This window comes from Saccostrea echinata, unplaced genomic scaffold (assembly GCF_033153115.1).
Source record: "Saccostrea echinata isolate AGI-Se365-2 ecotype Australia unplaced genomic scaffold, CSIRO_AGI_Sech_v1 ptg000025l, whole genome shotgun sequence".
Taxonomy (NCBI): Eukaryota; Metazoa; Mollusca; class Bivalvia; order Ostreida; family Ostreidae; genus Saccostrea; species Saccostrea echinata.
In genome coordinates, this window is record NW_026889774.1 from 17,403,422 (window position 1) to 17,426,572 (window position 23,151).

The following is a 23,151-nucleotide window of genomic DNA, read 5'->3' on the forward strand; positions in this document are numbered from 1 at the left end:
AGGGTAAAAATCTCATTTCAGACATACTTAATTAAATAATTTTTAGTGGAATAAAATCTTAAAATTAAGATAAAAGTTTAACTAGAACTGTTCAATAGGGACAAATACCCCCGCTAGGTTTTTCAGAGTAGATGCCAATCACAAATATTTATGGATTTATTAAGAGGTGTTGAAACTATTTTCTTGGAAACAATGAGTGAAAAGTCATGCATAAAGTCCGACGAGGGTCTTGGAGATGATTGATTACTCAAGGTGAAGCCCGGTACTTTTAGATTTTGAAGCTTCTGTATCTGTGTGGATTTTATAGCGAATCAGATTATGCAATGATAACTAATTTGAATAAAGAATAAAAGTTGAAGGTTAAGGTGACAAAGTAAGAAATCATCAAACGATGCATTTTTGCACTCGTGCACACTGTCAATGCGAAAATCATTTTGATGGTGATGCAATGGCTGGTCAGACGGATGTAGATCTAATAGATATCGATTTTCTTGATGCATGGAACAATGATATAGACAATTTTACACTTTCTCAAATATGTGAAACTCTAGAGAATGAAAATTTAGCATTTAAAGGAATATGTGATTTATCTGAAAGAAGAAGACTTGGGGATGATTTTGGGAATGATTATGGCGCTTTTGATGTAAATATGGACACTAACCCATTCATCAAAATTGAGCTTAAAGAGGAAGAAAAATCTACGCGCTTTAGGACACCTCTAATGGATGAAGAGCTTCAATACTGCAGATCACTAAATTTTCGTGACACCTTATTTTCCCAAGATAGTTATTGACTCTTGATTAGCAAGACAAAATTTTCAAGAATTGTGGTCATTGTTCTTTATAATCTTATTAATGAATAATATTATACATGAGAATTAAATTTTTGTGAGCATACTCTATCGCCTAATTACCTGAAAAATTTGCGGCTCTGCAGCGGCAAGTGGTGGCTTCCCCATATGAGTGAAAAATTCTTGAGAGGGACATTAAACAATATACAATCAATCCTATTGACAATTTCAAAATGGCTTGCACATAAAACATGGGTTTGATAAAAACACAGTAGCAGCAGCTTAATTCAAGTCACATCGCATTTTTAAAATCTTAATTTTTTTTTTTAAAATTCATCTTTGGAAAGTAAAATATAAGTTAATGAACTTACTCTTTCTCTGTCAGAAATTTCCTCTTTTTCTTGTACACAATTTTCAATCTTCAAAATTAAAATAAAACATAGTAATCAAACATTATGATCATGAAGAAATTTTTAAATAATATTAGAGTTTTAGAGTGTGGCCAAATTTCATTTAATTTCTAAGCAAAATCTATTCATTAGCTGTGAGCATGGAGACAGCTTATAATAGGCTACGTCTGCTGCCATTTATGTATTTTAATATAATAATAAAAATATGTTCAAATCAAATTACCTGTGAGCCTATCATCATTATCATAGATCTTTTATTTTCAACAAACCAAAATCAGAGGCCAATATTGAGAATCCTCAAAACAAAAACAAAAAAAAAACAGAGTATCTTGAGATTATCAAATCATTGACCACCTTAGCCATGTTAGCCACACACTGTAGAGTTTCCAAAACCCAAATGTTCTATCTTTCATTCAGATTACTGGCTAGCAATAATGGAAAATGATAACAAATCTTCTTCCAGTATGACCAGGATGTCACAAAGCTCACAAGTTTTCTAACAGCAGCTAGTATCTAAAGAGTAGTCTATGAAATAAGACTACAATGAAACTACTACCTGTCTTCTCCACGGAAGATCTTTAACACTATAGTCATATCTTATTTCCACACCAATGCCTATCTTCATTGCTGCAAAGAGTCCGAGATGTGGTGTTCCACTAACTGGTATACACTTCATCACAGCATTTTGACGATCATCTCTTGGGCCAGCATCATTTGCAAATCTACATTTACGAGATGAATTTGTTGCATCCAAGCTGTTACACAAGAAAAAAACAAAACTCATTATTAATTTCATAACCCTAATTTTTAGTACTGCTTTATTCCTGCAACTATCACTGATATTGGCTGAATATATAACAAGATGTCTGTGAGCCAATGCTCACTAGAAATAATCCAGCTCTGAAGTGAATATACACTATGCAAATATATGAAATGTATGAAAGCAAATTTCAACGTGTCACAGGAATTTTGCATTTATTTAATAACTTAAAGTGCGGGTCTGGGGTATAAATAGCAGCCAATGAGAAAAATGGAGGAAATTTCAACTTTCTTGCCACTCTTCACTTCGCAGGAGATTTTTTTGAAATTATATCTATACCGTCAATAAACATCTTCCGAAAGTTGTTGAGCAATCTAACTAAGCTATCAAGTGTGTTTGGGTGTTTACAATACAGAGTAAAAAATATATATACAGCCTATAATATTCATTTTAAATTCTGAGGCGATCGAAATTTCAAACTTCTTTGGAGTTTGATGGACAGCTTTAGAATGTTTACATTTACACCGGAAATGCCCGTCGCTATTGACGCATGCTAATGGCCGCCATATTCTCACCTCAAAAGAAAAGACGAAAATACTCCGAAAATAATCCTCAATACTTTTTATTATCCTTTCATCAAGTTGTAAATTAGAAACAAAGCCCATGCTTAGAACACAGAGAGTGTAAACAATTATCACTGTGGGTCAGTCATGCTGTTTTAGTCACTGTAGTGAAGCATCACATCGGCGAGATAACAAAGATTATCAGCGTGACACGTGTCTGTGGCTGTCAGCAGGGTTAGACCCAGAAAACAATCAAGTGGAAATGAAAACAAAAAAATCATAATTATAAAGTCACACTATTTAAAAAGAAATCTTCAAAATATTTTTTAGTTCCAACGATGTCCCATGTATGGCTTATTTTTTGGATTCGGAAACCAATACCTAACAAGTTCTAAAACGCATTCTGGTAAAATATCCCTACGATGGCACACAACGTTTCGTAATCTTGGATCATTGAGTAAAGCAGTTCTTTTCTTCGCTATATATCTCTCACCCAAAAACACACCTCTATGAAAAAGCATAGTCCAAAAGAATTTGTACCTTTCTTTTCTAAGAGAACTGTTCCGTGTGTTTGGTGGCACAGGCTCCGATGCCCACCACATTTGTTTATTGCGTTCGTCAGTTATGCAAGGTTTACATAAACAATTCTGACATTCCTCACAGTTTTCATTTTGCGGGATAAGGTATGTCCTTTCAAAATTCATGCCTTCCTCTTCATTTCTATCATTTTCAATTGTATCTTCATTCATCTCTTCTAAATCCCAGTTATTAAAATTAAAGAATTGTATAATGGCTTCTCTTTGTTCGGAATTAACTCTCAATGAAATAACACTTTTCTCTTCTTGTTTCTCCATTTTGCTACAATGAGACCGCGTTTTGTTTTGGAGGGAAGTTTTTCAGGGGAGAGGTATATTAAGGGACTCAGGATTTCATTTAATTTACTATAAACTCTATTTATTGATAAAACTGGAAATTATAAAAGTAGATGACTGGTTTTAAGAAATATATATGTATATATTTTGGATACTGCTTGTATTTCTTTGATTCACATATATTTTGGATGTTCCCCACTGAGCCCTCTTATCCTTCTCTGTATCACAGCTAGGCTGATTTATTGACATTTGGCGGGAGGTCCCTCCATGTGCCTGTGGAAGTTGGTCAATTCCATCTGAAACCTAAACAGGGGTAGTGGGGGCAACCATGTGTCAATTTCTATCATAATATGAATATAATTCTTCCCCATAAAATTATTAAAATCATTTTATCAAATAAAAGTTAGAAGTGCTATTAAATTTATAACAATATTATTCACAAAAAGGTAATTGTTGATTGTCATTTTTTTTTTAATTACAACTTATCAAAAATGGTACAGTCCACTGAAATATGATCCCTGTTGTATAGATAGTTTAGATATATTATATAAGATACAACCAGGAGTAAATTCAAAGAATAATCGTCATTAACTAAGCTTTATTAATTATTACTAAGAAATTATATCATGGCTGAAAACAAACGAAAGCGTCCTCCAACTTTTAAGTTAGAAATACCAGCTAACGAAGACAAGAAAATTAACATCTTGCAAAATCTTCAGGAAGTCAGGGAAATGTTAGTCAAACAACTAGGTAGACATGTTAACAATGCCGACATCATGGAAAATTTGCTTTCTACCTGGAAGAAGTCAGTGGCTGAAGATGATCATCCAAAAAACACCTGGAACGTATATTAATGTTAAGAGAAGTCAGGTTAACCAGGACTTCTTTGTGACATCGTTGCCTTCCGTGAAAAAACTCATGGATGTTGCTGCTGCACATGGAAAACATTGTGGAGGAAAATTGGAGGTAAAAAAAGCAACAAAACGGGGACATGTCACCTCTTTGAAACTGTGTTGTTCAAGAACTGATCGGCCTAAACACAGGTATATTTGGGCATCTTCACCCTACCTTCCGAATGGGAAATATCTCATCAATGAAAAAATTAATCATGCTTTCTTGTGTAGTGGTATGCTACCATCCTGTTATTCTAGATTTTGCAGAGAAGCAGGATTCGGTGTACTTTCTGTAGAAAAACGGAATTCGTTTTTTAAAATGTACAAGACATTTGTCCAACAAGAGTACGAAGATTCTATTAACACTGCTTTACTAGAGGAAGTTGGACTATATGAAAATCTAGATGGAATTGATATCATAACTGACGCACGGCATGGGTGGCGGAAAAATGCCCAGGACACCAGTGTGGTGGCAATAGGTGAAAAAACGCACAAAGTTCTCAACTGTGTGCACATTGCAACCACTGACGATCCAGTTACCCAAAGACATGAAAAAATTGGAACTGAAAAAATTTACGAGGATCTTGACAACAAACAAGTTTCTGTCAACGTCCACACACATGACAGAAATATGTCAATTAACAAACTAGTCAGGGAACGTGAAAATGGATTTACCTGCAACCAAAACGACATTTGGCATGGCATAAAAAATATTAAGAAGGCCATGTCTGTCATTTCAAGTGGACCACGGTACAGGGAAGGGAAAACGTGGTCCGAGGAGCTGTACGATAAACCGGAGGCCGTGTCTACACATTTCTATTGGGCCATCAAGCACTGCGGTGGAGACATAAGTACGCTCAGAGAGATGTTGGAAAATATTGTAGACCACTATAAAAACAATCATGAAAGATGCCATCCTTCCTCAAGATGTAAAGTGGATCCAAACTACGAATCTTCCCGAGTGGTGATTCAAAACCCTGTCGCAGAAAAACTATTAAACGGTGTGATAATTAATTCGGTGATTTATAAAAATCCGGATGATTTTCGATTAGGACGTGATACTTATTTTGTTGAGAGTTTTAATAACACTTTAAATATATATGAGGATAAAAGAATCGCTTTTGGCAGTGAACAGTATAAAGTGCGAGCATTCCTGGGAACGTGTCACTGGAATGAAAATGTGGGTAGAGACATTACTTCCATTACCTATACACGTAACCCCAAAACCCCACGAAAGCAACTTGGGAAAAAGAATTATAAAAAACAAAAATTTCAGTTCAGGAATAACATTTGGAGCCGTTACATAAAACATGTCTTTTCTAAACGTAAAAATAATTAAAACATTTATGTATTTGCATAGTCTTTGTTGTCTTAGTTTTAGCACGTGTTAGTGGTATGCTGCTGTCTATTAATAGCATTACACTGCAGTCTTATCAGTGGGGAGGTGTGACCTGCTCCCTAATATGCTTAATTGCTGTCCGTGTGGATATTTATCTAGGTCAGATCCGGCCTTTAACTGCTAGGCCAAATCATAAGATTATTATAATAATATTATGCTATGGAAATTGGGAAATTGACACCTTTTATGGGGGTCAAGGTAGCTGTTTTTGCATTGGGAACGGGGCCGAATATCGGCCCAAGTTTTAGAGAATCTAGAGCCCTAGTAGGGCTCCCTCCCAGTACATGTAAATGCACAGCATTTAAAATTGTCAAAGAATAACAGACTCTTGGTGGCCAAAAATAACATTTGTACTTACCAATATCGTTTACTGTCCCAGGTAAAGAAGTAAATGTAACTTCCTTTGTGAGAAGGATACGTTTTCTCACGAGCAAGCCCTTTTTTCCTACTGATAAGGTCTCCGGCATATTCCAAAATGAACTCTCCTTGTTGGAACTCCTTTCCAGCATAAAGACCCTTTCCTGCTTATAAAATAAGAAAGAAGACAAGTCATTTAATGATTGCTTTCAAGTTAAGTGTGAAGTATTGGTGTATGAATCACACAGACCTCTCACATATGCATATTTCATGAAGCGTGCTAGTGCTTCGAAATGAAAAATATGCCTATGTGCAAGTCTTTGTGATTCACACTAAACTTAACAAGAGGCCCATGGGCCACATCGCTCACCTGGGAAGCTTTGACCATTCTGTTCTTTACTAGATTTCCCCCTTGTAATACATATTGTGACCCCACCCAACCCCACTCATCATAATTTAGACAAGTTGAAATCTATACTACCCCAGGATGCTTCCACATAAGTTTCAGCTTTTCAAAGTTTGTCCAATATATTTCTATGTAAAACTTTGATTCCCCATTGTGGCCCTGACCTAACACCCCCCCCCCTCCCTGGGGGTCATGATTTGAACAATTTAGAATCTACACTACCCTAGGATGCTTCCACATAAGTTTCAGCTTTTCTGGCCCAGTGGTTATTAAGAAGAAGATTTTTAAAGATTTTTCCTATATATTTCTATGTAAAACTTTGATTCCCCATTGTGGCCCCGCCCAACCCCCGGGGGTCATGATTTGTAAAATTTAGAATCTACACTACCCCAGGATGCTTCCACGTAAGTTTCAGCTTTTCTAGCCCAATGGTTCTTGAGAAGAAGATTTTTAAAGATTTTTCCTATATATTTCTATGTAAAACTTTGATTCCCCATTGTGGCCCCGCCCTACCCCCGGGGGTCATGATTTGAACAATTTAGAATCTACACTACCCCAGGATGTTTTCACATAAGTTTCAGCTTTTCTGGCCCAATGGTTCTTGAGAAGAAGATTTTTTAATGAACCCACCCTATTTTTGTCTTTTCTTGATTATCTCCCCTTGTTAAGGGATTTGGCCCTTTATTTTAACGTAGGTCGCGGGTTTGCAGGCCTTTTAAAAGTGTCCGAAAACATACCATGAAAATTAGTTATATGATTCCTCTACCTTTGTTTTACATTCTCTGAAAATTTTATAAAATTCGTCTGCATCGTTTTTATGTAATTAAATCCCAAAGATGTCATTGTTGTAGTAACATTTTCGACGCTATTGTATTGAATTATATAGGAAAAACGTCGATTTCGGCTCGTTTTCAGGTAAGATTTTTTTTTCAAAAAATATCATTAACTTTTAAATGGTGCAGACAAAATTGTTCTCCCTTTGGTATCTTAAAATAGAATTGATTTGAAATAAATCTATGTGAAAAAATTAATATGTCTTCGGGTTTTTTTTTTCTCGTAATTTAAATGTAGATAATTGCTTTTATATTGCAAAATTTAACATTTTTAAGAACTACGTCATAAAATATCGCGACGTCACGCTTGACGTCGTGAATATCGATCCGGTATACAGAGCAGAAAAACAAATTAAAATATTTTTAATTCACGTCTATCTGTTTTCATATGACCCACGAATCGTATCATTATAATTCAATAGCAATGAAATGATTATTAGACTTGTTTCTCTTCTTATATTCTTTGTACGTCTCATATTAGTGAAAATTATCTCAAGGGACGTAAAACGACAATCGGTCCTTTAGTTTCTTTCTTTCAATGTATTTTCTATATGTGTTGTTTTCTTACCGTTTCTTTTCTTTTTGATTTGTTTTCTTTTTCGTAGATAAGTATCCAATATTTGGCTGTGTATTTTTTCAGCGTGTTGGCGGAAAACGATTATCCTCTTATTCGAGTATACATATGAAATGTTTTTATTTAGAACATTCAACAATGCGCTCATAGCTACGATAACTTCTTAATGAATGAATTTCCGCCAAATATCGTCCCGGCTAAATACATTGTATTTTCAGTATACCGTATAACGGGTATTTTCTGCGGTTGGAAATTTTTGCGATTTAACCCCTAAAAGATAGCAAATTAATTTCTGCGTTTTCAATTTCTGCGGTTGCATTATACCGCAAAAAATTATTTACTGGGTATGATCACCAAACTCTAGGAATTATCAGATAGCTGTCATGTTTACGTTTTATAAATTCATTGAGACATATTGATCAAAGGTGCATGACAACTGATATTGAGCTATTAAGCTTAATTAAACTACTATCTTTTGGTTAGTCTTTGTAAATTTATGTCGAGTCCCAATTGAAATGAATTACTGCCGTATCAGTCCACCCAAACAAAATAAAAAATCTTTATTCTACATTGTAACAAACGTTTTATGCGATCTATTAAAATATTTAAATATATAGATAATTAATGCATCCAAGCCATATTCTAAAAATTCACTTTTAGTTAATTACCATCAAAATTAACCTGGTGTTTATATTTTAAGCTCAAACAAACAGTTACATAATCAAGTAACCTAAAGTTGACCGTATACAATCACAGGTGCCATGTACATTGAGGCGTAACTAATCCTGTCAATCCGTCTGCATTGTGTGAAATGCACGAGACAATCAAGCCACATTGTGTATACAAGCAGTAATTATGGTCTCAAGATAAAACACAAGATTGAAAAAAAGTGTTAAAGAAAGAAAGAAAAGCTACTATGTGTTGTTTGCAGCTATCGGAGTTTGGACTAGTAATTGCGAAATCTCTTTTAATCATTTACATGTACATGTATATCCGTATAAAATAAACAGATACAAGAAAAGATGTTTTTGTATAAACTTATTAAATTGATATTATTTACATGAACGTTTTGATTCAATATGTTTTGGACAAATCCTGACATCTAAAATCTTCGAATTTCGATGACACCCGAATTTTCTCGCTAACTAGGACATCTGCGGACGCATCGTTTTTAAGAACTTGCGTCCCAAATAATTTTGCTGCATCCAGTACGCAGGTTCTTGCGTTAATGAGAATCCTGTGACATATGCACCACTTATTATACTTGCATGTATAAAAATAATAAAATATATATCTGAAGAAATATTGAAAAAAATATTTTGCGATTGTAATTTTTGCGGATTTGTCCTATCCGCAAAATTCCGCAAAAATTGGACAACCGCAGAAAATACCCGTTATACGGTATATTTAAAAAATGTTTTTATTTATTTTTACATACAGACAGGGGATAACTCAAAAGAAATCTGAACTTGATTTTATGATTATATGTATAAGAATAGAAAAACAAAAACAAAACAAACAAACAAACAAACGAACGAACGAACGAGGCATTTTTAGAGGGGTAAATGGGACGAGAATCTAAAAATTAATTTTATCTGATGTAATCAACAGGCAGATTTTTTTTGTTTTGTTTTGTTTTTGTTTTTTTTTTTATTTTCAGTATATATTTAAAAAATGTTTTTATTTATTTTTACATACAGACAGGGGATAACTCAAATTGTTTTTGTTTCAAAAGACTTTCAATGTACATAACATTAATTTGACTGGTTGGACATGGAAAGCAGAGTAGCGAAAAAAATCTGTAGATAACAGCATTGTAAGCCGTTACTTACACAGACACTTGGGGTATTGAAACCCCCCCCCCTTTCATTTTTTTTCTTTTTAAGTCTGGGGTCGAGTCACCCTTTTCTAATATGTACTATATGTTATCAATAATGTAACCCTTTTGTCTCTTTAAACTGTTTTTAAATATATTTATATATCGTTTTCGACTGATACATAAAAATGCCCCCCCCCCTTTTTTTTCTTTTTAAATCTTGGGTCGAGTCACCTTTTTCCTATTATTGTTTTCTAACATGTACTATATGCTATCGATAATGTAACCCTTTTGACTCTATAAGCTGTTTTTTAATATATATATCGTTTCGACTGATACATAGAGAGAGATCTTCTCGTCGTTTAACTCACTTCTTAAACTTATAAACTTCGCATGATTATTTATCTAAAGCATAAGAAAACATGAAATATGCAGACATCAACATTTTTTTTTTTACACATTCTTCTTCCGTTTCATATTTCCATTTAATTTTCATGTGCCCCCGATTAGTAAATTTTTCGATTAAATCACCCGCATCTAAGGGCATCTTTACGGCCTAAGGGTAAATTGTCGGTATTAGAATACAAAAATAGGAAAAAGGTGACTCGATCCCAGATTTAAAAAGAAAAAATGGAAAGGGGGAATCCATATCTAAAGTGCCTGTGTTTACTTACAGGAGGTCAGTGTCGCTCAAAAAATGCATTAGTTTATGTTTCATAGTACTTTTAGCATGCAGTTTTTAATTTGTGATAAACCTTTAAATATATTTTTAAAATGTCCTTTTTAAAAATAAAGGTTAAACTTTTAATGTAATAGGTGTATTTTCAATTGATTATATAATGATTTCTTTATTAATTAAACAAACTGTTAATTCAAATACGTTCAAAGGAAAAGAGGTCAGTTGAAACTTGTGCCCATATCGTTTCGCGATACCATGTGATATCTAATTAATCGCATTTCGCGGACCTTTCCGACAAGCCGAAAATTCCGAGCTCTCCGGGATGCGATTGATAACACACAATGAAACGTTTTCTAATACTTCCAGTGTTGGATTCGAATCGTAATAAGCCTTCATTATATTTGATAACTTCAGTTTGTTCTATAAATAATATTACACTAAACTACCATTTTCAACAAAAGTTATATCTAAATATTGTATCGACTATTCAAATCGTAAAAGCCTTCACTATTTGTGATAAGTTGTGCCTTAAATAATATAACAATAAAATACCAATTCCAACAAAAGTTATAGCTAGATAATGATGTACTGATTGCTTTTTCATTGTGACGTCATAATCAAATGTGCACAAGAAAGTCGCCCAAACCATATAAATTGCGTACCCAGTTTTAATGACGTCAGCAAACCCGCGACCTACGTTAACAATTTAAATTCCCATTCACCCAAGGGCAGTGTTTTCAATAAGATTTTCAATAGAAGGAAAAATAGATGGAATAGCAGGAAACCAGTCTCGGCGAGGGATCCGGGGGCCGCCTTAGGCCCCCAGCGGGTCCAGGGCAGAGCCCTGGTAGGGGGCCCAGGGGGGGGGGGGCGAAGCCCCCAGGCCGAAAACGAAAATCAGCGTTTTTGACTCATTTTTCTTACCTCTCAGGCCATTAAAAAAGTAATATTTTTTCACATTCTTGTCACTATCAATTATCAAATTTCACCCATAAAAGCCAATTAGAATTTTTTTTTTTACCTTTTTACGGATTTGTTTGACAAGATTTTTGACAGACTGGTTTTTTTCTTCTGAAAGCTAAGTGTCTTTAAAACATTACAGACAACTTAAGTACGAAATTCTAGTACAGACAATTGTCTGTGGTAGAATATTATATTTAAAATTCTACATGTTTAGGCTCTTTCACATAAATTAGTCAGGACTTTTATTCAAAACTCAAAAAAATATTTGTTTGAAAATTTCAGATTTTTTAAACACTTGGTCATGCACAGTACCCCCCAAAAATTGAAATATTCTGCAATCTTAGACTTTTCATAAATTAATCTTTTAATTGATTTACGTTTTTGACATTTTGTACAGATAGTCAGAAAAAAATAATTAAGAAAATGGAATTTGATACAAAATACTAGTACATTAAAACCTATTTAACAGGGGTAGACATTAACTTTTATTTTCACTTGTCCTTTGGGCAAGTGAACTACAATTTTGACTTGTCCGAATGCAAAATTTGGTTGCCCAAATCTTTGAAGAAAAAAAAAAACAGTTATTGTACCTTAATTTGTTGTAAATATAAAAGTTGACAAATTAATATCTATTTTGAAGTTATTGCCGGAAAAAATGTTGATATGATGGTGATTCTACATTTGTAAATATACATGTATGTAAAACACATTCCTGTCATTTAACTATCCTGAAAACACACAGAGTACTGCAGGAATATTATTTTCTTAAGATTTTTGTTTGAAATTTTAAAGTTTCCTCTAAAAAATTGAGGTCAAGCTAGAAGGAAGAGAGTTGTTATGTTTTGAATCAAGATACATCGTGAATAATTGGTGTTCCTCATATTTCTTAATTTGGTAGAGAAAGTATTCTGTAATCCCTATTTCATAATACGACTGTAACGTAAGCTGTCAGACAGATAATCATATTTTTTAAACTCAACGAAAGAAAACAGAATAACGAACCCGATTTGTGAATAAAGGTACAATGAAGCACATTGAAGTGGTAAAATTTTCTGTTTGCATGTAACGTTTTGAGCTATCTTTAGACACGCCCATTTCTTTAGAAAGGAAAATTTGGTCAAATAGTTCAATCGAATACCTGTAGAACAGGTATTTCATAAATATAATAGCCAATGAAATTGACGGTCTACATAAACACCGAGTTAGCACGTGTTCGACTGATACATGTGTTATAGTAACTCCAAAAAGCATGATAAAATCATAATTATGTACAAATCCGTTGCAATGCATGTTTTACACAGGTAAGCAAGAACTCTATACATAGCTCTTTCTTATTTAAAAATCTTCATTTTAGTGTAACTCATGTTGCTTGTCGCAGAAAGTGTAGTGTCCTAAAACATTACGAGGAATATTCCTTTCTCGTTTCTAAAGAAATGGGCGTGTCGTTATGTGACTCTGAACGTTTCGTCTAAATGGAAAATTTAACCACTTCAATGCACTTCATTGTAAGATCCAGAAACGCTACCGAGGGATTCCGAATGCAATAACAATGTCCCGTTTTTGGTGGAAATCAAGTGTTTAATTTATTGTGTTGTTTATAAACTTATGTGAGATTAAAAAACCTTTCTATCAAAAATATCAACTTGCCCCATCGGACAAGTACATTGATAGTTTCACTTGCCCAAACTGAGAATTCACTTGTCCGGGCAATCGGACAACCGTTAATGTCGATCCCTGTCTTAAAGTATCAAAAATATACTCAAATATTTGAATTTCTTGCTGCTCTATTTCGTTCCATTTTTCTAACGTCTCTGTAAGGCTCATTGAGACTTCATGTTAGCGCATGTTTCTCGATGTATATTTTTCAACGTGTGAGTATACACTAAAAATTTCACTGTTGGCTTACTAGAAAACACAGCAAATGTAAATATATATGCAATTGGGAAGAACTTTTTAACTGATGATTTTTTATATAAATTATTGGTCTAATTGGATGTGTTTTGTTTAAAATAGGGATATCAATGATAATTGCAGTATTCAACTATCGTTCAATTATACCAACTATTGTATACTTTAAATTTTTTTAGTCAGTTATTCGTTTATCATTTGCTATTTTATAGTTATCTTAGTCTAAAAGTAATAAAATTGGCTTTCCTTAATTCATAACTAAATGCACGAGTGTTCTTGTGATAAAACTGGGTTTCACTTACTTAACCATGGCCCACAAGGTGTCAGGTCTGACCTGACAAGGAAACGTTATGGCCCAGGTCTCATGTACTTTTTTCACCATGTTGAACTCACAAGGGGTAATAAATTGTAAGTTTATTACACAGTGAAGAGTTTGAAACTCTTTATCAGAGTACATGTACATCAGGCACCATTATTTATCATAACTAATAATACACTTACCATGCTCACTTTACTTACTTATTACCGAGAGATAGATCAGAGTAATGAAGAGAAAATGCATTTCCACTTTATAACCACCAGTTCTGCACCCCAACCCACAGGAACCACTGATCCTGGGGCCACATATATTGCAGTAAATTTATTTTCAGAGTATGAGCTCAGGAGCAGAGAAGAAGATTTTTAAAAGAATTAATGCATTTTCACTATATAATCAATAAAACCCCATCCTAACACCAGAATCCTTGACGTTCTCAATTTTGGAAGAGGCATTCTCGCTCATTATAAATATGTTCTTTGGACCCAGGGGCCATAGAATTCACAATTTGGGACAAGGCATTCAATTTCTCCCTCATTATAACTGATGCGTACTTAGTTTATTTAATACCCAGGAGCAGAGAGGATTTTCAATGAATTAGTGCATTTTCACTACATAGATAATCAATAAAGCCCTGCCCTAACACCAGAACCCCCAATCCAGTGGCCCATACGTTGTATTTCCATTAGTGAACTCTTCAGAATTAGAGGAGCGTTTGGTCGTCTGACTGGGACAGCATGGCATTGCAGATAATACAAAACATGCCAGTATCTAACCAATTTTAAATGTTAAGTGCATTTGTCATTCTAACTAAAGAATAGAAGAACTAAAAGACATATGAAAATGAGCGGAAACCCTAACTTTATCGTCCATAAATAAAAATACGACATTTCCGAGGTATGTGTATTGACTTTAAATGTACCATTACGATAAATAGATACATACGATCACCAATAGATGTAAATTAATATCCTTGTCATCTCTACTCTTGATTTAAATAAAGTTCACAACAATAAAATATTTTATATTCATTTTGTTAGGATTTGTTCATCGACATTCAACGTGTTGTTTACATGTTTATGTTACGTTTGTCCCAGAAATCCCGCGAGATTTGTACATTCTCCGACTTTTTCACAAAAGAGCGCACTAAGAACTATAACTCTTCAATAGTGGAAATAGAACGTATTGAAATTTAAACGACTTTGTAAGAGACATTCTTTCCCTGGGTCAGGAAATGGAGGTTTTACACACAATTACACAGAAGTATGAACTTATGACCTTGACCTTTTAAAGCTCAAGATAAATAGGCCTCTTTTTACGCCATTGGGAGTTGTGATAAAAATTTTAATTGCAATTTTAAGCTCAAAGACCTATCATACGGAAGCGTATTGTTGCCACGTGAAAAAATAAAGTGCCCCGCCACAGCATGATACGCCCATCAAATATTGTTCAATAATCATAAATTGGTTAGGATGGAAGAAAATCAGGTAGCCTTGATTAACAGATTGACACAGATTTCAATTACTGTAAACCAACTTTTATTCGCGTGCGAGAAATTTTCGTGAAGTTCGCGAGGGCCTTGTTATCGCGAACATTTCTCGCCGTGAACCAGTTTTAATGTCTATATGAACAGATCAAAGAAGGCTTGATCGCGAAAATTAATCGACGCGAACTAGTTTAATTCCGGTAAATCGCGAAATAAAGTCGTCGCGACTAAAAGTTGGTTTACAGTATCTAATTTCCATTTCTTATCATACATCTTTAAGAGACTTACAGTGTAGGAATTGATTATAACAAATAATACATCCTATAATTCTAAACTGGTTGTGTTAGAGCATAACAAATATCAATCTGCAGCTTTAAATTGCTTATTGCATATTTTACGAAATAATGGAAATGCTACAGTCTAATAAAAAAATCAAACAAATTATTCTTCAGACTATAAAATTCTAAAATGAGACATGACTGCAATTTGTTGCAAATATACTGAAAGGAAAAAGGGAAAAGAAACGCAGGGTAAACTTTTGAGGTGAATTAAATTTATTTTTCTTATATTATGATTTAGTATTCCTATCTAACTTTTAAAATCATCTTTCTAAAAGATATAACCAAAATCACATTTGATTTTGACCAATAATTAATGAGTTATGGAAGCTCATATGACGATACCCTCCAAAAATTAAAACCAAAAACTCTCATTATCTTCAGTGTCTCCCTCATGCATCTGCCAGAGTCGTATTTCTCCTTTGCATGGAATTTCATCAAAGTGTTTATCTTTCAAACCCGGGCTATATTGGGCATGGGTAACCACCCCCCAAAATAGGTCAAACTACGTGCGCATGCGCCAGTGAGAGGAATACAACAGAAATTGACCGGCTTGAAAAACCAAATTGCAGAATTCTTTTCTTTCAATTTTCATGTGAATGTAATGATTATAATAGTCTACTGTATAAATCGCAGTTTTTGTGGTAGTAATGTGGCGATTTAAGAGAAGAGAGGACGAATAACCCGCCAGTTATATGGCTCTGTTTCACGTAAACTTCATCGTCACGGTTGATTGAAAACCATTCCAGGCCCTCTCAGAAAATGGGTATTACGTTTTATGAGGGAAAATTAACAAGATACTGCATGGTTAACCGTTGTTGCCTTTTTCATTAATTAGGCAATTCGAAAACAAGACCCTATTGAACTTCCGTTAACCGTACCAAGATTGGAAGAAATTCATGTTGTCTCTAAATGTTGAAAAACAATGTGCATACCTCAGGTGCATCAATTAAAGCAACAAGATTTGTCAACAAACTCGTCGTCATCAAATTGCATGTGCTTTGGGCTTTTTACCGCTTTCCCTTTGTGACGTCATGCATTTTACGGTTGGGTAATTCTGAACACTGATTTTGGTGAATAGTAACTAAATTTCTCTTCTGACAAATTTTCGTAATTTTCGGTCATGCAGTAAAATTTTTGTTGAATATTAAGCTACCCTGCATTTCTTTTTCCTTTCAGTATGTATAAAAATTGAAATATAATTTTTTTTTTCAATGAACACATGTATAATTAGTTTTAATCATATTGTACAATACTAATTTAGTTTTCATCATACACTAAAACATCAATTTGTTGTCCCCCGCTTGAAAAGTGGGGGATATTAATTTGGGTTTGTCCGTCCGTCCGTCTTTCTGTCTGTCTGTAACGCTTTCGTTTCCACACGATATCTCGAGAACGCTTTGAGCTTTTGCAATGAAATTTTGCAAAGCAACTCCCTATGGACTAAAAAAGACCCCTATTGTTTTTGAGGTCAAAAGGTCAAAGGTCAAGGTCATAAATAAGCAAATTCTGTCTGTTATAACACTTTCGTTTCCACACGATATCTCAAGAACCCTTTGAGCTTTAGCAATGATATTTTACATAACAACTCCCTGTGGTCTAAGGAAGACCCCTATTGATTTTGAGGTCAAAAGGTCAAAGTTCAAGGTCGTAAATTTATACATTCTGTTTGGATGAAAAACTATCATTTTCGGGCGATATTTCAAGAAGATTTTGAGCTTTTGCTATGTAATCTTATACCAAAACTCCCTAGGACCTCTCTCACTCCTCTCAAAGCGCCTTGCCGCGTTTGTTTTATTAGTATTTATTGTATAACATGTTGCTATTTTTAGCACGGGGATATGAAGAGAATTATTACGTATAAACAGGTTCTCGGTGGACTTTATATTCTTATTACATCTATCAGAACTGTTTAATAAAGGTTAAATTAGACACCATGCATTGTGTAAAATTTTGACAATATCGAACGTGAATATATACATGTATGTCACTTCATGTTTGTATACAATTGTCAGCATGTTACAGCGGCTCCGTGTTCTAGTGTTAATGTCTCTCGCTTCACATGTGAAAGGGCCCGCGATCGCATCTCCGAACGATCCATTTTTTTTTTCGAAATACTTTTATTTTTTTACTAGACGATAGTATTCAGCATGTGAAATGAAAAATTTATGAGGTCTGGCTTGTATAAACTCATAATATCATTATTACAGTGTGATAAATATTCCAAATAAAAAAGAATCTTCTACACACATAATAAAGAATAATGCATCAAACCTTTATATCCATATTGACATATTTGATTTGCTTCAGTATACATTTAATAATTCTACAAATTCAGTGAAGGGGATCCGAACCCCCTCCCCTCCCCCTCCCCCCCTGACCCTGAACTGCACATGGTTTACTTTTCCCTAAGCGGGGGACACAAATTCTCTGAATTAGCTTGTTTTAATTAATTACACCAATTGAAAGATCTTTATCATGTTTATCTGGACTAGCCATCAGGAACTCTTAATTAACACAAACAACTATGAGGCCATTTCTTTTAGCCCAACTCCCAAGAGATAAATTAAGATAACAGCTGCATCAGATCTAGAGATGCTCTTAGCTCCTGTCAATAAACTCATTAATTTCTCTCTAATCTGACATGCAAATTTCTGCTATCAAAATTCTTCTTGACCAGTGCTTGATAATTATGCCCATGGGACAAACTGAATTCCTCTCAAAGCATAAACATTTGTCACTGATTGCTGTAAAGTATATAATGAAAAAATAAATTTTTTACTTAATTTAATATTTTTTAACAAGGATACAACTATATTTTTACATTTTTTAGGATTATGAAATTTAGAATTTAAAAGACCTAGTTTTTTAAAAAAAAAAAATCACTTTAATTAAAGGTCACAGTGACCTTGAAATAAGCTGTGACACATCTTCTTCTTTAGATGTATACTTTTGCCAAGTTTGAAAGCTCTATAGGTCTAATAGTTTTCTAGTTATGAGCCGGACAGAATTTTTCCATATTAGACTATAGCATCTCTATTAAAGGTCAGACCTACTTTTTGTGTGCAACATACCGTCTACCCAAGAAGTATCAGTTGACAAAGTTTGATAATCCTAGGCCTAATAATATTCAAGTTATGAGCTGGACAGGAATGGACAGACGGATAGACGGACGGACATGGAGCCTATAACATAATACGTCCCGTCTTAAGACGGGCGTATAAAAATTATTGTAAGTCGTACAAACGAGATACATGTGTGACCGCCAATCGGGGAGGGTAGGGGTCCACTTGGAATAAGTAGTGCACCCTATTGCACACTTCGTGCACTTGCCCTCAACACTGGGTCACGCAGTAACCAATAGACATAAATTTATTAACGAATCTTGTAGATTTTAAATTGTTATATATCTGAACAAATATTTCACTTGTATCTCTTTTGTATTTAATTATTTCAATGTACTACATATATTTTAATTGCATGACATATAGTTATATTTAAGGAGAGGAACTCGTAAGTTGAAAGAACTTGTTTCCAATCCTTTTGTTTATACAATAAAATATGTTCAAAACAATTCAAGCATTAAAAGATGCAAGCTAGTGTCATTAAAACAATCGATCATGACACATTACTCTAATACGAGACAAAATCAGATAAAAATTAGTACGTTAATACTAGTAATGAGATAGTTTAGACTTGTGATTTCCAGAATCATTCTTAGAACTTTAAACTCACATGGGCCGAAGGGAACTTTAGAATACTACAGTAACCAAAATGAAATGCATGTAGACATTATTTCCAAAATTAAACGCTTCATCTGTTTCATTTCCATACAAACTCGGTGAGTTTCATGTTTAAATCATATTGGCACAGGAAGGGGGGCATCCCCCATAATTTTGCCAATAAATAGTGTACTATAAAAAACATAGATAGAATTTGCTCTTGTTCCGTGATGTTGTCGTTTTTTTTTTGGGGGGGGGGGGGCTTGTCAAGAAATTTCGGGTAGTTGAGAGCCCCACCCCACCCCACCCCCCAAAAATACGAACGTGTCCCCAAAACTGAAAATGCTTCCTTCGGGACTGAATCATGTAAGGGAGCAATTTATGTTTGATACAGAACTATTTTTGTGTAATTTGAGTTGAAACGTGTACATGTATATACTCATTTTCGACTGATAACAAAATGTCGAACTACTGATTTAAAAATGTATACTCATGATACATTTGTCATAAAATCATTCAGTTTGTCTTGTAATTATTGGAAACATAAGATTGAGAATTAATAAACAACACGTGTACAATGTATAGCCAACCCACGACCAGTCAGAGTAGGTGAAAATGGCTAGATCAAAATTTTCTCTTTCTCCAAAGCAGAACTCTTTCTCTCTCTTTCATCAATTACTCAACCAATTAATCAATTCATTAACAAATGAATAAATATTTAGTTATTTAGTTTCTTACAATGTTTACTTATTACATTCTAAGCAAAAGAGATTTTCAGACAATATATATTTTCTCTAAGAAGAAATATTTATTTTCAACTGAAGTTTACGTAATTTTTGTATGAATAAAATTTAAGCGTTTTATCTAAAACTATAGTAAACGTATATTTATATCATACTTGTAATGAGCAATAACTTGCCAGATATAAAATAGTATATAGTTCCATGATTTAGTAGTATACGAAGGGGAGAAAAAAATCTGTCATTTATTCATCTTTCATCATGCTTTTATTATTGTGTAAAAGCAATTTGTCAGCATTCAGAGTAATCTTGAACTTCAAATTCATAAATGTTCTCTCTCTCTCTCTCTCTCTCTCTCTCTCTCTCTCTCTTCAACTGCATAGAGCATTCGGCTCACCTAGGCTGACTACGGTACCCTACATCGACGTAATCGGCCGAGGTGTACCGAATGCTGCATAAAGAGCACACAGCGGGTGTGACAGGTTTTCTCTCCCTCCCTCTCTCTCTCTCAAACACACAAACAGACACACAACACTCACCTATCAATGAATCCACTTTTTTCACAATACAGCCCGGTTTGTCTTTACAGCGATGGATATAGTCTAACGCGTCCTGCTTTGCAATGTCGAAAGGAATTACCTAACAACAGAAACAAGGATTACTTTAATTTAAGGTTTTCCTTTTCTTGAGTTCTTGGAATTATCATGAATAAAATAAAATATTTCAATCTTATTTACAAATGTACATACGTTTGATTTCATCTGTTTGCTTCTAAGTTCTCTGTTTCCAGCCATCTTAAACAAGTAACAGTTATATTAACATTCTGTTATACAGCTAAAAACGGCAAGGATCGCCCTTGTAACTCAAATATGGACTTTATTCATAGTGGCTGAACTCAAGGTCTCAGAGAGAGAGAGAGGGAGAGAGAGAAAGAGAGGGAGAGAGAGCTAGGGTATAGTTGTATATTATCAAAAAGAAATCTTTCTTACCTTCTTTTCCACGCAGAGTAGGATCCAAGAAAACACACAGAAAAACCAATAGCTAATCCAAACACAATGTAAAACGAAAAATGGTATGGAGACACAAAACATAAAATAGATACAGCGTAATAAAAAAAGTTCTCTCAGAATCTCAGAGCACAAAAATGCGTCTTTTTTTCTTTCCTCGCAAATCGAGAAGGGAGTGTCGCCGGCTAACGCGTAGAAATTTGAAACAGAATGCATAGGAACTTGGGTCACTTTGGGGGAAATCTCAAATGTATTTGTAAATTGTTAATTCAATAGCGAGGTACACTATACAGATATATGTGATCCTATTCATTTTTATAGCACTTATCTTGTGAAAATCATTATCTTTGAAAACTTTGCTGATGAAATAAACTCTTATTAGAAAAAAATAACAATCCCCCATTAGAAGCCCCGAATTTCCTGTTACAGCTTTAACTTTAAATATAAATCAAATTTAGAAATGTTACTCGGCAAACTCTTACCCACTATGCGGATTTTCCACTGTGCATAATTTCCCTAACGTAGACAAAGTTCTTCTGCAGAAAAGAAAGTTATAACATGCACAGAAAACCAAATCACTATACACGAACATTGTTCATAGAAAATATCAAATGAAATTAACAAGGCGCGATGTCACTTTCTAGATCTTTCTCTTACGAATTCTTAAAATTATAGAGAAACAACTATTAATTATTGCATTCTTTTGCATGGAGTTTTAGTCATCTCAATTATGACAGATTTGTAGATCTTCAATTGTCTTCCATATTAAAATATACATAAATCCTTATGTTCACAGTCCGCAGATCTTATATACTTAGATTACAGGCAATGAAAAAATATAAGCATTCTTAACCTAGCAATGTCAATCTGCTTATTCATAACTTACAATTTAATTTAATTAGCAGAAGCACACAAAATCATACAACATAATGCACAGAAAAGAAACATCTGAAAAAAAATATATAATACTTTCTTTAAAACTTAGCACTTTAGAAATTGTCTATAGTAACGTATGATATGTCCATCTTGGTAGATAAGACACTACTTTGAATGACGATTTATTTTCAGTGTGTCTCCACAACCTTGCAATCAGTGAATCAGTTTCAGTGTTTCATGTCTCGAAAACACTGCTGAATCATTCAAAATACTGTTCGCGTTTCTTTAACTATGCATGTATCTAATGACACCGTATTTATTCACTGTAAAGAAAACTAGAAAGAATGTACTTATCTTAAAGAGTACATGTACAAGAAACCTTACTGAATAATTGCAACATTTGACTATATTGTTCATTATCTAATGTTAACTGTTCATCATTGTGTCAATACAAAGTAAAAAAACAAATCATTGAATTAATTTTCAATTCTAAAGAAAGATGTGAATGATCAATCAAGTTTTTTTCACCACCATCTTGTGCACATGCAAGATGATTTGAAGTCATATATAAGTAAATATATTTTCTAAATAACTTCAGTTAAGCAAAACTCAAAATTGAGGCAATGAATTTGCATGAAAATCATGTACTTTGATGATAAAGACAAATTAGGGATTTGTTTATTTGTAAATTTTTTTAGAGAATGTTAGAAATTGATGATGTACCCTTAAGAACAGGGAGAAATCATGAACTTTATTATTTTATATACATCATTTTCATTTCTTAGTGATTAGGGACCTACAAGATATGCAGACTATCACTGGAAAAAAAAACCCAGCCATTTACTTTGAATCGCTTTGTGAGATCTGATGTTGATGATGTGCATCCATTATTAAATATTTAGTAGCATCTACATCATATTGCCAATACCAAGTAAGTATGCATGAAAAAATTTCATGAAACTATTTTAAAATTCTTAAGGAAGATAAAAATGATTTATCAATTTAGACTTAGTTCTTTCCCCCAAACTATTTCTTGTGCACATGAGAACATGTAAGGTTTTTCGAAATTTGAAATAAATCAATATATTTTCTAAATCAAATGATTAATTAATACAAAACTGAAAAAAATTCTATGAAATGGATTATTTTTGATAATAAAAATCAATAAAGGAAATTTTCATACGTTTATTTGTCAGAAACAATACAAGAAAATGAAGATGTACTCTCATGAATAGGGAGAAATCTTAAATATTCATTTTTTAAACATTTCTTAGCATTCAGTTCAAATGTGATTAAGGAATAGTTTTGAATTTCCAAGATCTAAAGGCTTTATCAAGGGAAAACTAAGCTACTTACTTTTAATCGCAATGTGACATATTATTATTGAGGATATATTTTGATGATGTGCAGTCATTATTGAATACTTTGTGTCACCTACATCTC

At 33.7% G+C, this 23,151-nt stretch overlaps 1 protein-coding gene and 1 long non-coding RNA gene across 3 annotated transcripts; one reads left to right on the forward strand and one right to left on the reverse strand.

The window, feature by feature from the left end:
* Positions 1-1,101: 1,101 nt before the first annotated feature.
* LOC133192078 (N-lysine methyltransferase KMT5A-like) lies at positions 1,102-20,976 on the reverse strand. Of its 2 annotated transcripts, none has more exons than XM_061327929.1 (6): positions 20,815-20,976; positions 20,575-20,619; positions 20,365-20,464; positions 6,046-6,208; positions 1,757-1,955; positions 1,102-1,209 (listed from the first exon to the last, which is right to left on the reverse strand). In XM_061327929.1, exons 1-6 carry the CDS (start codon positions 20,914-20,916, stop codon positions 1,117-1,119), a joined length of 702 nt encoding a protein of 233 aa, XP_061183913.1. In that variant the 5' UTR covers positions 20,917-20,976; the 3' UTR covers positions 1,102-1,116. The 2 variants fall into 2 exon arrangements, with proteins under 2 accessions (XP_061183913.1, XP_061183912.1); XM_061327928.1 differs by having other exon boundaries at positions 6,046-6,211.
* Positions 17,810-18,593, forward strand: LOC133192083 (uncharacterized). Its single transcript, XR_009721782.1, has 2 exons — positions 17,810-18,457; positions 18,506-18,593. It is a non-coding gene; the product is annotated as an uncharacterized LOC133192083 (long non-coding RNA).
* Positions 20,977-23,151: the final 2,175 nt, after the last annotated feature.